At 32.3% G+C, this 18,320-nt stretch overlaps 2 protein-coding genes across 2 annotated transcripts; both read left to right on the top strand.

The window, feature by feature from the left end:
- The first annotated feature begins 2,302 nt into the window (after positions 1-2,302).
- LOC126705120 (protein DOWN-REGULATED IN DIF1 11-like) lies at positions 2,303-2,653 on the top strand. The gene has a single exon (XM_050404069.1). The coding sequence runs from the start codon at positions 2,303-2,305 to the stop codon at positions 2,651-2,653; it is 351 nt and encodes a 116-aa protein (XP_050260026.1).
- Positions 2,654-5,682: 3,029 nt separating this feature from the next.
- LOC126705112 (protein DOWN-REGULATED IN DIF1 11-like) lies at positions 5,683-6,033 on the top strand. The gene has a single exon (XM_050404062.1). It carries the CDS (start codon positions 5,683-5,685, stop codon positions 6,031-6,033), a length of 351 nt encoding a protein of 116 aa, XP_050260019.1.
- Positions 6,034-18,320: the final 12,287 nt, after the last annotated feature.

Below are 18,320 nucleotides of genomic sequence, written 5' to 3'. Positions count from 1 at the left end.
TAGAGTCTAAACAAAGGAAGTTTCTTAAATAATAGTATAAATATATAGATACTTACATATATATATATATATATATATATATATAATTAAAAAAAAAAACTCTAAAGTTAATATTGTTTAAAAAAAAAAGAAAACTATGAAATTTAAGTGCATATATATATAGATATATATGTGTGTGTGTTCACAATATAGTTTTAATAGGTAACAAATTTAATCATTTTATAACCTATAAGTATTTACTTGAACATCATACATCTCATGAGTTATACTTAAAAGTCTGTCTAACTACTCCTAAAAAGAGGGGGAGGGATGCTATGCTAATTGTGAGTTGATCTTTGACTTTAAAAAATCAATAAATGACATATACATGCGTTAAATTAAAACCTTAAAAATAAATTTAATAGAATGAATATGTTAGTTTTTGTGGAATTCTCAACATTAAAATATCAGTACCCAATATTTATATGAATTATTATTTTTTAGTCAAATTGGTTTCAACCACTTGTTTGTTTTGTATAGACCCCTTTTGGAACAGATCGATTAGTTTAACCTAATGAATTAGCCAAGTAGTTACTTAGGTTTTTCTTTCTTTTTTTTGCTGAATAAGTAGTTACTCAGGTTAATTATGAGATCTAGGTTAAACACATGCAAACATATTACTTGGTGCGGAAAATTAAAGAAGACAGTAATATGATAACTCAAGAAAACGAATGAAACCAACCATTTTAAGGTAAGAACCTAGGGAGGATTTAACCTAACTAGCATCAAGGTAATCAAATCTACTATAATAGAATGGAAGTTTACAATAAATTTAAACCCTAAATCTAAAATTACCTCTTGTAGAACTTACTAACACGACCACGTGCAACTCTAATTCCACGAACTCTTCTATCTTGAATTTACTGATCACAAACTCCCACATTTGTAACTTTGAGATCTCACTCAAAGGTTTCAGATCACCTTCAGTAGTAGATCTTTATACAGCAATTTGTTTCCACTAGTTCTTGATTGTAGATCTCATTCCGATAGATGCTTATAGAGTTAGTAGGTTAAAGAAACCTTGCAGATCTCACAGGAGTAACTCACAAGTCTTCCAAGAGCTTCTAAAACCGTGATTATGGTTTTCCTTTTATACCTAGTAATGTTGGACTGAAACCCTAAACATTTTCTCGAGCTTGGGCCTGATTTACGCAGTCGAACCTTTCTTTCGATCGATCAAGTTTCACAAAATCTGAACTCTTCTTTCTGCAACTTGACAGTTCTTGAAACTTGACTTGAACAATCTTGTTCTCGGTTTGCCAACATACATAAATTAAGAATCTAAACATTTATCCTAAATATTTAGAACCTAACACATGATTTAGTCATCGGAGTACCTAAATCTTACCCCATTAGTTAGTCCCAAATATAGTTAGTAGGTATCTCATAATGCAAGAATATGACATAGAACGAATCTTCAAAGTTGGAGATTTGCATTGGAGTACCTATGCCAGCCCTTTTGTTAGGTACTTATTCTCTCGAGTGTAATTTGGCATGAATTATATATAGAATTCCCTGCAATCCATAGATTAAAATTAAGCCTGAATAATGGACCTATAATGCGAAATAAAAATTGGTTCCTAGCCTCGGAAGTCACTGCTATGACTTGTATTCACTCACTTATGCCCCAGGTTTGAATATATACCTTTTTCAAAGACTAATCACCATTAAAAAATAAATAAATAAATAATTTACAATCATTGAGCGTAATTATTAAGAATTTTTCTTATGGTTGATCATCACATTGATGTCTCTTTCATAGAGTAGAATTTTTCCTTTAAATTTTTATACACACACTTTTATATATATATATATATATATATATATTCACAATATTATTATTAAGCATCAAAAAGTATATAAAAAAAGTTGTGTGCAACTGAATATTAGTACTTTTTTTTTGTTCACTTGGACACACTCTTTTGTACAATACGTGCATTCTTTAAAAATAAAAAATAAATATTTTCTTGATTCACATAACGGGCTCTAATAAAGTAATAATAAAAATTCATTTAACAAATTTTCAAAGCACCATTGGACATTGATAACTGACTGAATAAATTCTAAAGCAAATGAAGAGAGAAGTTTCTAATTAAACATTGAAAATTGAAAACCCCCCAATGTATTAAGTATAACCTTACCGTACACTCCGTGTATAAATAAACCTTTACTCTTCATGAGTCTCATATCATCCCAACAACAATATTATTTCCACAACCTACACAAGAAACATATACCATTTAACCTTAAACAAAAAACTGTCATGGCAAGGCTCAACAGCTTCTCAGTTGTGGTGGTGGCGGCCATGCTCTTAGCTTTTGTGGTGGCTGCTGAACAAGATTTTGACGCTTTGAGGACTTGCTCAACCAAACTAGGTCCAGACTGTGGGGAAGAAATCTTTATGAATATCTTTGGGCACAGTTCTAAGCCTGTCAGTGATAATTGTTGTCACTCTCTTGCAAGAATAGGTTTAACATGCCACAACATGTTGTTTGACAATATCGTCAATACTCAACCTGGCTACAAATCCAACGTAACCATAACACGACCAAGAAGTGTGCAAATCTGGAATAAGTGTTCTTTAGTTGCTGGGCCTGTTCCACCTACTGCTTAAGTAGCTTCCCCCAAAAGAATAAAGCTATCTATTTGTTTTTGCCCACCATGTAACCATCAATTTTCTATAGAAATTAATAATGTCTTCATCTTTGCATGATCACAGTTTTTTTTTAAATTTGGACGAAACATTAATATTTTCATTTTATTTCAAAATTGAGAGATCAAATTAATGTAGTAATTAAAAGTTTGTGCACAAAATTGTGATCTAATTAAGCAACGAGGAGGAGATTGTGATCTCTCTCTCTCTCTCTCTCTCTCTCTCTCTCTAGCTGAATTATCCTATATATAAATTAACAAATATTTGATAAGGAGCTTACATAGTAGCAAAGGCGAAGCCAGGGGGTCACTCCCTTGCTCCACTAAAAATTCCAAAACCTCCCATTTTGTTATTATATCTGCCCCCTTCTTCATTCAAAAAACATCTTCCCCCCCTTTTCTTCTCCAATATAAAATTTTGATTTTTTTTCTTTTCTTTTTATTTCCTTTTGTAATAAATTTTCTTTATTATGCATTTATTTTTATAGTTATATCATAACTAATAAAAAAAAATTAATGTTAAACTTCATTTTGAAAAAAGGAAAGAAAATATTTTCAATTTTGTTAATATCAAATCATATAAAGCAAAATAAAGCCTGAAAAAAAAAAAAAAAAACATTAATATTATCTTTCAAAAGTGAAACAAAAATTATAAAAGGAAACTCAAGTTTTTATATATAGAAAGACTCAAAAAAAGGTTTTTATATATAGAATAGTTTATTTTCTTCATGAAAATAAATGACATATACGTGCGTTAAATGACATATACATGCGTTAAATTAAAACCTTAAAAAATAAATTTAATAGAATGAATATGTTAGTTTTTGTAGAATTCTGAACATTAAAATATCAGTACCCAATATTTATATGAATTATTATTTTTTAGTCAAATTGGTTTCAACCACTTTTTTTTTTTAGAGTCAAATTGGTTTCAACCACTTGTTTGTTATGTTTAGACCCCTTTTGGAACAAATTAGTTTAACCTAATGAATTAGCTAAGTAGTTACTTAGGTTAATTATGAGATATAGTTTAAACACATGCAAACATATTACTTGGTGCAAAAAATTAAAGAAGACAGTAATATGAAGACCCAAGAAAACCAATGAAACCAACCGTTTTAAGGTAAAAACCTAGGGAAGATTTAACTTAGCTATCCTTAAGGTAAACAAATCCACTACGATAGATTGAAAGTTTACAATAGATTTAAACCCTAAATCTAAAGCTACCTTTTGTAGAACTTACTAACACGACCACAGTCAGCTCCGACTCCATGGACTCTTCTATCTTGAATTTGCTGATCACAAACTCCCACATTTGTGATTTTGAGATTTCACTCAAAGATTTTAGATCACCATCAATAGTAGATCTTTATGCAGAAACTTGTTTCCACTAGTTCTTGATTGTAGATCTCATTTTGGTAGATGCTTGTTGAGTTAGAATGTTACAAAAACCTCACAAAAGTAACTCACAAGTCTTCCAAGAACTTCTAAAACATGATTATGGTTTTCCTTTTATACCTAGTAGTGTTGGACTGAAACCCTAAACGTTTTCGCGGGTTTGGGCTTGATTTTCGAGGTCAAACCTTTCTTTCGATCAGTCGAGCTTTACAAAATCTGAACCCTTCTTTCTACAGCTTAACAATTCTTGAAAGTTGACTTGAAGAATCTTGAGCAATGTCTAACACTTAATCCAGACATTTTTTTTGTTCTCAGTTTGCCAACATACATAAATTAAGAATCTAAATATTTATCCTAAATATTTAGAACCTAACACATGATTTAGTCATCAAAGTACCTAAGTCTAACCCCATTAGTTAGTCCCAAATATAGTAGTAGGTATCTCATAATGCAAGAATTTGACATAGAACGAATCTTCAAAGTTGGAGATTTGCATTGGAGTACCTATGGCCAACCCTATTGGCTAGTCCCAATGGAGATCCTCATTTTTCTACAGGACTCTTTTAGCTAATAGAGTGACCATAAGGTTTCAAAGCCACTAAAGAGTATTATAGTGATTCCCTTTACCTAAAATTTTCCACTTACTGTTTCATCCTAACACAACATTACATAAAGAAATGAACATTTGCTGACATTAGGAAAAGTACCTTAAAGAAACATGAATCATTATTCAAACCTCTCACCGACGATGCTGCCCCAAAAAAAAGTTTGTTAAATCCTACTAATTAATGGAAGAAATTGTGAGTTTTTGTTAGGTACTTATTCTCTCGAGTGTAATTTGGCATGAATTATATATAGAATTCCCTGCAATCCATAGATTAAAATTAAGCCTGAATAATGGACCTATAATGTGAAATAAAAATTGGTTCCTAGCCTCGGAAGTTACTGCTATGACTTGTATTCACTCACCTATGCCCCAGGTTTGAATATATACCTTTTTCAAAGACTAATCACCAAAAAAAAAAAAGAAAAAGGAAAAAATTTACAATCATTGAGCGTAAGGATTTTTCTTATGGTTGATCATCACATTGATGTCTCTTACATAGAGTAGAATTTTTCTTTTTAAATTTATATAATATATATATTCACAATATTATTATTAGTAAGCATCAAAAAGAATATAAAAAAAGTTGTGTGCAACTGTATATTAGTACTTTTTCTTTTTTTGTTCACGTGGACACTCTCTTTTGTACAATACGAGCATTCTTTATAAATAAAAATAAAAAATAAATATTTCCTTGACTCACGTAACGGGCTCTAATAAAGTAATAATAAAAATCCATAGAACAAAAGTTCAAACCACCATTGAACATTGATAACTGATTGAATGAAGTCTAAAGCAAATGAAGAGAGAAGTTTCTAATTAAACATTGAAAATTGAAAACCCCCCAATGTATTAAGTATAACCTTACGTACCCTCCGTGTATAAATACACCTTTACTCTCCATGAGTCTCATATCATCCCATCAACAATATTATTTCCTAAACTTACTCAAGAAACATATACCAATTAACCTTAAACAAACAATCGTCATGGCAAGGCTCAACAGCTTCTCAGTCATGGTGGTGGCGGCCATGCTCTTAGCTTTTGTGGTGGTTGCTAAACAAGATTTTAACTCTTTGATAATTTGCTCAAACAAACTAAAACCAAACTGTGGGGAAGAAATCTTTATGAATATCTTTGGGCACAGTTCTAAGCCAGTCAGCGATTATTGTTGTTACTCGCTTGCAAGAATAGGTTTAACATGCCACAATAAGTTGTTTGACAATATCGTCGATAGTCAACCTGGCTACAAATCCAATGAAACAATAACACGTCCAAGAAGTGTGCAAATCTGGAATAAGTGTTCTTTAGTTGCAGGGCCTGTTCCACCTGCTGCTTAAGCAGCTTCCCCCCCACCCCCCCAAAAAAAAAGAAAAAAGAATAAAGCTATCTCTATTTGTTTTTGCCCACCATGTAACCATCAATTTTCTATAAAAATTAATAATATCTTCATCTTTGTATCATCACTATTTTTTTTTTTTTTGAACGAAACATTAATAATTTCATTTTATTTCAAAATTTTGAGATCAAATTAATGTAATAATTAAAAGTTTGTGCACTAAATTGTGATCAGATTGTGATTATCCACTATATATATCGTGGAATTATCTTATATAAATTAAATAACAAATATTTGATAAGGAACTTAAATAGTTGCAAAGGCGAAACCAGCCCCCTTGCCCTACTAAAAATTCCAAAACCTCTCATTTTGTTACCATATCTGCCCCTTCTTCTTTCAAAAAATAATCTTCACCTTTTTTTCTTATCCATTATAAAAAAAAAATTGATTTTTTTCTTTTCTTTTTATTTCCTTTTGTAATGAATTTTATTTATTATGTATTTGTTTTATAGTTATATCATAACTATTAAACTTTTTTTTTTTAATGTCAAACTTCATTTTGAAAAAAGGGAAGAAAATCTTTTCTATTTTATTAATATCAGAACATATAAAAGCAAAAATTAAAAAAAAAAAAAGGTCTGAAAATAAAAAAGAAATAAAGAAGCAAGATTTTTAATCAGGAAAAAAAAACATTATAATAACCTTTCGAAAGTAGAAAAAAAAGAAGGATAAATTATACTTTAGGTTTGTCTAGCTATTGATCCTTTAAAAAACGGGGTGGTGATTGCTAAGCTACTCAGAAGCCTTTCATGTGAATCATAAGTGTAGTTTTGACTTTAAAAAATCAGAAAATGATTTATACATGTGTTAAAATAAAACCCTAAAAGATAAATTGAAATTCTCAACATTAAAATATCACCCAATATTCACATAACTAATTATTTTTTAGTCAAATTGGTTTCAACTACCATGAAATGTCATTAATTTAATGCGACTTAACCATTGATTAGCATCATAATTCAAAAAGAGTTTAGATTCTATAAAAATCTAGTGTAAAACCCCTACAATCCCAACATGTCATATCAGCATTTCACAAAATAAATAATAGAAAGTGTCATACCCAATAATCTCTCATCAATACCCTACACTCTTCCATGCTCTCTCCCTCTACTCCTTTCCACTTCCATTTCCACCTCGGCCACCTTCTCCCTCTCAAATTTGGTCATTCCCTCTTCATCCCCTCCATCTTTGCCACCATTACCGACCTCCCCCCCCCACCCATAAACTCCTTCTATCTCTCTCTTCAATCCAAGTGGTTTTTGAAATGGGTATAGATAATGGTGTGATTTGGGGGTTTGAAACTTGAAAGATGATGGTTTGGGTGGTTTTGAGAGAGAGAGGTGGGTGTGCTAACCACTGCTAGGAACTATGGCAAATACCAGCAATGACAAAGCTTAAGAAGATGGTGGTCTAATCTATAAGCGTAGATAGATTGTAATTTGAAAGTATTGTGTGTGCCACTTCCTATTCCTTATTTTGTAAAAAATTGATTTGAAAAGCTCTTATTGGATGGTATAGAGCATAAATTTTATACCACATCTTTATTAAATTCGGACTTATTTGAAAGACCATGGAAGAGATGTTATCTCACCCACTCCATTTTGGGGTTCCCAAAAGAAAAAGGGTGTCAATACTCCGCTTTTAATTTAAGGTAACTGGAAATTTCTATAATACCCATAAGGAGGTGACTTGTAAAATTATAAATAGCAAAAAGAACCTTAAAAAACTATATACATATTGTACATTGAAATACTTACATGCAATTTATATATTGAAATTTTCCTAAAATTATTACATGAGTTAGTCATCAGAGTAGCTGTGGTTGACCTCATAATGCAAGAACATGACATAGAACGAATTTTCAAAGTTGGAGATTCTCATTGGAATACCTATAGCCAACCCCATAGGTTAGTCCCATTGGAGATTCTCATTTTTCTACAGGACTCTTTTAGCTAATAGAGTGACCATAAGGGTTAAACACTACTCAATGCTTTATAGTAATATCTTGTACCTAAAACTTTCCACACTCACTGTTTCATCCTAAAACAACAATGCATAATGTAATGATCATTTTCTGATAATAGGAAAAGTAAAAAAAGAAACATCAATCATTAAATCAAATCTCTAATTCACGATGGTACCCTAACAAAATAAGGAGATTTGTTAAATCCTAATAATGGAAGAAATTGCGAGTTTTGTTAGATACTTATTCTCGGGAGTGTAATTTGGATTCAGATCCTCTATATTTCTTAGAGTACTCTACTAAATAGATTTACTTAAATCTTAGTCATTCTTTAATGATTTAATTGTCTAGATTAAAAGAAAGAAAATCACAACAAAATTAAGAACTTTTCTTATGGTTGGTCATCACTTTGACATCTCTTTCATAGAGTAGAATTTTTCCATTTTTATATACACTACTCTTCAATCACAATATTAATAGTAAACTAAAAAGATTATGAAAAAAATTTGTGTGTATTACTTTTCTTCTTTCTTTTTTTTTTCTTTTTTTTTTCTTCTCTTGGATATTCTCTTTCGTACAGTACATGCATTATTCAAAAAAATATATATTTTCTTAATTTCACTTAACTGGCATAAATAATAAAAAGCCATAGAACGAAACTCGAAACTTCAAAGCTCCATTAAAGATTGATAACTGATTGAATAAATTCAAATGCAAATAAAAAGAGAGAAGTTTCTACATATTGAAAGTGGAAACCCCCCAATGTATAATTAAGTATGACGTTAATTACGTACCCATACCCTCCGAGTATAAATACACCTTCACTCTCCATGAATCTCATATCATCCCAACAATTAACAATATTATTTCCACAACCAACATAAGAAATTAATATATATTACTCTCAGCCTTGAACAAACAGTTGTCATGGCTAGGCTCAACAACTTCTCAGTCGTGGTGGTGGCGGCCATGCTCTTAGCTTTTGTGGTGGCTGCTGAACAAGATTTTAACTCTTTGATGCTTTGCTCAAAAAAACTAAGTCCAGACTGTGGGCAAGAAATCTTTTCGGATATCTTTTGGCAAAATTCTAAGCCAGTCAGTGATTATTGTTGTCACTCGCTTGCAAGATTAGGTTTAACATGCCACAACAGGTTATTTGACAATATCGTCAATACCCAACATGGCTACAAATCCAACGAAACCATAACACGACCAAGAAGTGTGCAAATCTGGAATAAGTGTGCTTTAGTCGCAGGGGTTGTTACACCCGCTCTTAAGTAGCTTCTCCCTCAAAGATAAGCTATCTATTTGTTTTTGCCTGCCATATATGTAACCATCAATTTTAAGATAAGAAATAAGATCTTCATCTTTGCGTGATCTCGATATCTTATAAATAAATGGAAGTAACTTATATATATCAACAAACAATATAATTATTATATGGCAACAATATTCAAATTGAAAGGCTTTATCATGGTTGTTTTTATACAAAGCCTTCGTGTTGGCAATCTAAAAAAATTAAAAGAAATATAACGTGATTAGTATTTTCAAACTATTGGTGAATGGGTATGTTAACACTATTTCAATATAATTTATATCTTATCTTGTTTAGTCGTACCACTTTGATAAATTGCATTAACTTTAGCCATACACCCACAAAACCTATTTGTCTCCTTGTTAATCGTTCTCCAATGACTTATTAGGGAAATAGCAGTATACGTGGTACCGAAAGTATTGTGCTCCTTGAAGTATTCCCAAACTTTTTGACAAAATGTATTTTGTGTTTGCTCATTACTGTGTATGGCATCAACACTACCCCGTTTTGCTTTCTTAGAAGAGTCATGCTTAACTTGAATTGGGGAATTAGAAAAGGACATTGGATTATTTTGAGATATACCCAAAAGTGGTGAGTCAATATCAATATTCATGTTTATGATACCAGTGTAATATGGCAAGTCTCCTTGTGACTCCATAAATTAGAAACAACAATATATACTTCTAGGCAGACTAAAAGTAAAGACATTTACTGTAATAAATTAGAAACAACAAATATAAACTTCCATGCACACAGAAAATTCTCAAACTAACATTTACACCAATAAATTAGAAACAAAAAACATATACTTCCCTGTAAACAGAACAGTTCCCAGAACAATTCCAACATGACATTTATTATAATAAATTAGAATCAATGACTATAAACTTCCCTATACACAGAAAATTCCCAACTGACATTTACAGTAAAAATTTAGAAATAGCAAACATACACTTCCTTACAATCAAGAAAGTGTTGAAATGCAAATGCAAGAGTATGTATGACATTATAAGAAATGAAAAAAAAAATTTTAATTTCTTCCTTCATAAACTAAACTCTCATGTTTGACAGCTTTATATTTTGAGATACGAATGTTAGGGAAAGACAAGCCTTCAAATTCTATGCTAAGTCATGAGTATTTCCCACATTGATCTTTCAATTTGGAATGTATATCTGATATATAAATATATATATATATATATATATATCATCTCACATTTATGATTCCAATTCTAGTAGACTAGAAGCAAAAACCCAAAATCAAAAACCCTAAGCATTACATGAAGAAGACAGAGATAACTCACCTATAAATGGGCGAGCAAACTTTGTCACAATTGGTGGCACCCAAAATTAATCCCTAACCCAAAACCAAACAAAACTCCAAAGAGAGAAGAGAGGGCGAGATGGGTCAACGATAGAGGCAAAGATGGGTCGGTTTGGGGCTTGGGACTTGGATCGACAATGAGTGGAGGAAGAAAGATAGGTCGGCATTTAGGCAGAGTAGTTGGGCCAGCAAGGAGTGGAGGAAGACAGAAAAAAATAATTAAAATAAATAAATATAGCCCACTTTGCTATATTTTGATTTGGGGTGACCACAGGTCGGTCCAGGTCGAGTTTATGCCCAACCCTCAACCGACCCGACCAAGTTGGATGCCATATTTCCAAACTCACCACCTACCGGTCACAAAGTTAGGTCAGATTGGACAGTTCTTTTTCAGAAGGTAGTCGGGTCTCGATCAGAATCAGATATGGCCAAAACTCGCAAGATCTAGCCTAAAATTTGGTGAATCTAGCCAAAAATCGGCCGTGTTTGGCGAGATCTTGCCAAATCTAGCGGATCTCGAAGAGATCTCACTGAATCTGGCGAGATCTGAGTAAGAAATTCCTCAGACAATGGAGATCGGCGACCTTTTGGTGATAGAATTAGTCAATCAGTCAAAATCGGGTTTAGATGTAAGGACCTGCCAACTGACTCTTCGAAATCAGGTTAGGTACTTCAGAAACCATGGCCGACCTGTCACAGTAGTCGAATCGGGTAGTTTTCAAATCGGGTAGATCGAAATGGCGAGAGGGTCGGGTCCACAAGTGATCTTGGACAACCCTGATTTTGATGGCAAATTTAGCATTTTAGCAAAATGCCTCCACCAATGTTGATGCTCTAATGAGAATGTTAAACTTCATGTGCAAAAAGAAAGAAAATCACCAACAACAAAAAAAAAAAAAAAAAAAGCAACATTATTAATAACTTTTCCTATGGTTGGTCATCATTTTGACATCTCTTTCATTGAGTATAATTTTTTCCTTTTTTATATACGTTACTCTTCAATCACAATATTAATAGTAAGCTAAAAAGATAATGAAAAAAAGTTGTGTATTACTTTTTCTTCTTCTTCTTCTTTTAATATTTTTTTTTTTCTTCTCTTGGACATTTTCTTTCCTATAGTACGTGCATTATTCAAAAAATAAAAAATATTTTCTTAATTTCACTTAACGGGCACAAATAATAAAAAGCCATAGAAACATTCATAACTGATTGAATAAATTCTAACGCAAATAAAAAGAGAGAAGTTTCTAAATATTGAAAATGGAAACCCCCCCAATGTATAATTAAGTATGACTTTAATTACGTACCCATACCCTCCGAGTATAAATACACCTTCACTCTCCATGAATCTCATATCATCCCAACAATTAACAATATTATTTCCACAACCAACACAAGAAATTAAGATATATTACTCTCAACCTTAAACAAACAATCGTCATGGCCAAGCTCAACAACTTCTCAGTCGTGGTGGTGGCGGCCATGCTCTTAGCTTTTGTGGTGGCTGCTGAACAAGATTTTAACTCTTTGATGCTTTGCTCAAAAAAACTAAGTCCAGACTGTGGGCAAGAAATCTTTTCGGATATCTTTTGGCAAAATTCTAAGCCAGTTAGTGATTATTGTTGTCACTCGCTTGCAAGATTAGGTTTAACATGCCACAACAGGTTATTTGACAATATCGTCAATACTCAACATGGCTACAAATCCAACGAAACCATAACACGACCAAGAAGTGTGCAAATCTGGAATAAGTGTGCCTTAGTCGCAGGGGTTGTTGCACCCGCTCTTAAGTAGCTTCTCCCTCAAAAGAATAAGCTATCTATTTGTTTTTGCCTGCCATATATGTAACCATCAATTTTAAGATAAGAAATAAGATCTTCATCTTTGTGTGATCTCGATATCTGATAAATAAATGGAAGCAACTTATATATAAAGCCTCTATATCAACAAACAATATAATTATTATATGGCAATATATAATTCATTAATTGAAGCTATTATTGCCATCCTTATATAGTTTTTATTGATTCTGCATGCTGTTTCCTACTTTCCTTTGCCTTGCCACTATTTATCTTTCCAGACTCCAAGGGCAAGGAGCATAAGGGATCCTATCCACCATTTATCTTTCCATTCTAGCTTGATTCCAAATTTTCATAGACAAACAAAGACAAGTTCTAGGGCAATAGCAGACTTTTGCAAGAATTCTAGACTAGAACTAGTCTAGCTAGAGATTGAGTCTTGAATTGAAGAAAAAAAACACTTTAAATAAAGAGTAATTCTAGTGCCACATAGAATACCACAATTTTTACCATAACTATCTATTAGTTTGTTTAGACCCCTGAACACTCAGATGGTTTAACCTAATTAATTAACCAAGTTGAAACTTAGGTTTATTATTCAAATCTAGGTTAAACACAAATAATCATATCACATAAAGTGGAGAAGAACATAACACAGGCGATATGATGAGCCAAGAAAACCAATGAAACCAACAGTTTCAAGATAAAAAATCTGGGGATTTAACCTAATCTATCCTCAATGCAACAAATTCATTTACAATAGATTTTCTTCTTAAAATATAAAGTTACCTCTTGTAGTACTTACTCACACAACCACGTGCAATTCCGAATTCAGGGACTCTTCTATTTGAATTTGTTGAACACAAACATCCACGTTTGTGACTCTAAGATCCCACTCAAAACTTTAAATTATAAGCAACAAATTCATTTACAATATATTTTCTTCCTAAAATATAAAATTACCTCTTGTAGTACTTACTCACATGACCACGTGCAACTCTAAATCCACAGACTCTTCTATCTGAATTTGTTGAACATAAACACCCACATTTGTGACTCTAAAATCCCACTCAAAACTTTAAATTATCAGCTATGTATGATCTTGTTGTAGCAACTTTAGATCTACCGGTTTCAATAATATGTAGATGGAATTCTAGTAGTGACTTTGAAAGGGGAAGACATAGTACCTTTTAAATCTCAAAAGAGCATCTCCAAAGTCATAACAAAACGTGTCTTAGGATTTCCTTTATATAATAGGAGAATTAGATCTGAAACCCTAATCCCTTAATGAGTTTAATGAGCTTTTGGGCCGAAATTAAAATCTACAAAACACATCTCGATCGGTCAAGCCTTCTGCCTTCTTCTTGATTGGTCAAACCTGGCATGTTTCAAATTTCTAAACCTACAACTTCCTTGTATTTTAACTTGCAGCACTTTGAACATTGTCTAATATACTTATAGACTTAGAAATCTCTATCTAGACAAATTTGTACTAACGGTTTGCCAATTGTTTTAAACTTTTAAAACATGACAATATCTTACGTGGCAAATTGTAACTGACTACTTGTCACTTTCACATGAACCCAACATGTTTTTTTCATCACTCATAATTTACCAAGTAAACAGTTGTAACAAGAATTGTGGTCTAAGTTGTGGTCTTAGAATTTTTGATAAATAAAGAGATTAATCTTATAAACACATAGTAATGTAAAACCTTTGGTTTATACTCTTCAATAGCAAGATGCCACATCAACATTTCACTGATTAATGAATAGGCTAGACCAACATTTCACTGATTCATGTGAATTCCCAATTTCATGAATTCCTAACCGTTAATAGATGGAAAACCCAACCACTGCCATAGACCCTAACAAGTGGAGAGGCCGCTAGAAAAATTTTCGGAGTCTGGGAAAATCACCAGAGCCACCGTCTGATGGTGGTTGTGACCTTCAGTATTTTTCTTGATTTGTTACTTTTGTTAAAAATATCTTCTTTAACGAATTCATATGAGATGCTTTTAGTTTCAACTTTGTCCACCTATTCCTTGGGTAAAATTCACAAAAATAAATTCAATAAAACAATTAGCAGTAGTCACTCATTGCTTGCATAGCAGTTGTTCAATGCGCGCAATTGGCGTCATTTGATTTGACATGGCTCTCTCTAGCATGGCTAAGGTAAAGCGGTGGAAAACCAACTTATGAGTCTATGAATATTGTTGAGTATATTAACTAGACCACGAAGCAGCGACTCTGAAGTCCTTTTGAGACTCCGGCAGTGTCTCCAACGACTTCTGCGCTTGTCAGCGTCTCTGACAATAGCTAGGTTTCTTATTTCATGGGAATTTTTGATTTTCTGAAATTGAGAAATAAGTAGAAAAGATTGTGTGTAGCATGCAATATTCACAAATTAGTAAAATGCTGAAGTGAGATAAATGTATTGGCATTGCGGTTCTAAGAATTTTTTTGAGGATAATCATTAAGAAACTTAAATTATACAAAATTTAATAATTAAAAAAAAACATGCAAACACATAAAATCTTACAATTTCCTTCTACGATTTTTCTTATTTTAAAATTGTTACAGGATAGTCTCATTATTAATGTAGAGGAACAATTCGGTGGCCCAGTCCTTGTCGTTCAAGTCTTGGTCCAAAAAGTCCAACACAATGAATTCTTGTAGAGTATGGGTTTAAGAACTAGGTTTAAGTAAGTTTAAACGGTTTGTTGCATGGGTTAAGGAAATACATGAGCAAGAGCAAATGCCACTGTGTCGAAAGATCCCCAGGAATGATAGGGCTAAAAAACTTGATTAATGGATACAGATCAGTGTAATAGGATTCCCTCTTAATGTTACAGTTTTCCTTTCTTTTTCTCGTCCCCTTCTCTTGGGGGACTTCTACATATTATATAGGCCATTTCCAATCATTTGGACTTTACACTTGTCAATCATCCAATCCCCCACTTGAGCACCTGTCCCATCAAACACCTCTCTCAGTTCTTTGTGAGTTGCGATAGCCAAGGTAGCACTGTTCAGGGGTCTTCTCCATATTAATGCGGCCAGGAGAGTGGTTGTAATGCATTTAATGTAGTGGTGGCTGCCTTTGCTGAGATATTTCGGGTTTCCTTCCTTTTACGTATTTAGAAAATGGGATGTAGTGGCTTGGATGTACTTTTGCTCCAAATTTTGCAGTATCCGAGGAGAGATTACTCCTCGGACATGTTTCCTTTGCCCCAGTGGGTTTGAATAAGGATTGCTTGAGTCACGCTAGCTCCTCGGATGGGCTGTGTCCCCGGACGGGCCTAGGGCCCAACCTATTATTTTAGGCCGATCCCCACAATTAATATTGTAAGTTACATTTCTCTCAAAATTTTAGTTAAATAAAATTTTTCTTAAACTTTTTTTTTTTTTTGGTAAGGATCAATATATTGTTAAGGAGACCAAAGTTTAAGGACAAAGTTTGTTTATAGCCTAAAACTACAACTCTCACTAAAAAAAAAATTTAATATTACTACATATTTTGAAAATCTAACCATTGAATTGCATCTTCTCTATGTTCTTAAAACATATGTTAAATTTCATGTCAATTAGATGATATTTATTATTCGATTTATAAACTTATTTTTTATGTATAATTTTAGACTACAAAAACTCGGAATTTAAACATTTGATTAATGACATAGCAATTTATCTTTAATTTTCTTAAAATTTTGCAAGTATCGAGAATATAAAAATAAAATGTAATTAAATAGTGGATTTGTCAAAATTTTCATCCAATAAAAAAATATTGAATGGAGTTGTAGCCTTAGTCTACAACTAAGTTTATTTTCAAATTTTGTCCAAAGTTTAATTATGTTGGGCCTAAAAAATATTAAGGGTGGTCAAAAAGTTTTTTTAAGGATAAAAAAATCGTAAATTTGTAAAATTTATACATAATAATTATTATTTTTTTCAGGTTAGGGTGGTCACAAGACCACCCTAGACACTATGTGGAGTCGCCTTGAGTATTAGAGAGTGTAAATAAGGTCTTTTACACTACATTCTTATCAAATTTAAACTCATAAAGACTTTAAAATGTGTTATAATTTTTTTTTCTTTTGTTGAAAAAGTGTGCTATAATTTGTTTCATTGGTGTATTTTGTTTAAAAAGCAAGCTACATAAAAAGGCAATTAGAAAAATATGAGATTTTAAAAAGTTATACATGATTAAATAAATGAAAATATAGCTTAATTGCCAAACAAATCTTTAGACCTATTTTCTTATAATATCAATTGGTCTGTAGGTGAACTCTTCACATAGCAAATTTCATTTTAAAAAATTTGGTATAGTCACTATGACTATGAGTTTGGGAAGAGAAAAATTGATTGTGATGCATGGAAGGGACACTTGGTGGACTTACATCCTCTCCCCAAACACTCACAATTTTTAGGTCCTGTTTCTGGGTGAGACTTAACATCTTTGGATTATCCACTCAATGGAAAAAACTTACAAGATAATTACTACTATCAACGAAGGTTTTAAGATTAGACCATAGAGTAAGACATGCACGGAAAATTAACACTATGTTTGGTTTGAATGAAATAGGAAGGAAAAGAAAGAATACAAGAGAAAGGAAAACAAATTCATTGTTTGGTTGAGACTTTGAGATTAATAGAACTAGGGAAAAGGAAAAGGGAGGGATTTGTCTCCTCCATGGCTCACCAATTTATCTCCTCCCAAATTAAGAGAAAAAGGAGAGAGAACAAGAGTTTAAAGGCGGGCCCACTAATAAGCCATTTTCTTGCCCTTTTCTTCTTATAAACAAATCACTTGAAATACTTTTCTGTTTTTTTTCTTTTCCCTTTCCTTTTCTTTTCTCTCTCCTCCTTTATTTTCACTTGAAAATCCCTCTATAGAACAATACATGTTTGGTTAGAGTTTTAAAGTGTTCAAAAGTTTGAATTCTAGAAGTCTAAAGACTATTTTCAATATAGAACACGAAAAAAAAAATTTGAGAAATGCAAAATGTGTTTGGAAACGTGTATATGAGCGAACCGACTTTGTAGGAATTTACTTTCTAACCTATTTTTTTCCTATAAATATAAAACTTTTGACACACAGTGGGAAAAAACAAGTTTTCGTTTGAGATTAGATTGGGCCGTAAACTCACCAAAAAAAAGGAGCAGTGGACTTCCGCGTGTTCTGTAGGCCCAATAGAGCAAGTTGATGAATCATCCGTGTGGAAGTTGCCTCATTTAACAGTGTACTAATGGCCATCATTTTGTGAAATACCTACTACACTTTGACAAACCCCCATCGGTAATAATTGGGCTATTATTTTAATTAATCAATTTTAAAAAGCTTGCTAGCTGAACTTGGAAAGAGAGCAAGCTGATATGAATTGGGCTAACGATTTGATAAATTCATACCCAATATGATTTTAGTGACTGGGCCATACATAAATCACAGTACAAGTTAATCACCAAGAGGTTGTAGAAGAAATCAACTTCCCCCTTAGACTCCCGTACTGGCCCATACATAAAGTCAATTAAACTATAAATAAGCTCTTGACAATGATACTTTCTCTTTTTTAACTTGGACACTCTCTTTTGTACAGCACGTGTATTCATTAAAAAAAAAGGTTTTTTAAAATATATATTGATTCACGTAATGAGCACTAATGATAAAAGCCATAGAACGAAACTTCAAAGCTCCATTGAACATTGATAACTGATTGAATAAATTCTAATGCAAATGAAAAGAGAGAAGTTTCTAAACATGTTATAATAACTTCTTCTTCTTTTTTTGTTATAAAACTAGTGATTTAAGAAAAAAAAAATAGTAAATTTAG

This window comes from Quercus robur, chromosome 2 (assembly GCF_932294415.1).
Source record: "Quercus robur chromosome 2, dhQueRobu3.1, whole genome shotgun sequence".
Classification (NCBI taxonomy): Eukaryota; Viridiplantae; Streptophyta; class Magnoliopsida; order Fagales; family Fagaceae; genus Quercus; species Quercus robur.
The sequence above is the reverse complement of the archived record's forward strand: the minus strand, read 5'-3'. Positions and strand labels throughout refer to the sequence as shown.

Excerpts from the sequence above, each read along its gene's own strand:
- LOC126705120 (XM_050404069.1), top strand. The coding sequence starts at position 2,303 with ATGGCAAGGCTCAACAGCTTCTCAGTTGTGGTGGTGGCGGCCATGCTC.
- LOC126705112 (XM_050404062.1), top strand. The coding sequence starts at position 5,683 with ATGGCAAGGCTCAACAGCTTCTCAGTCATGGTGGTGGCGGCCATGCTC.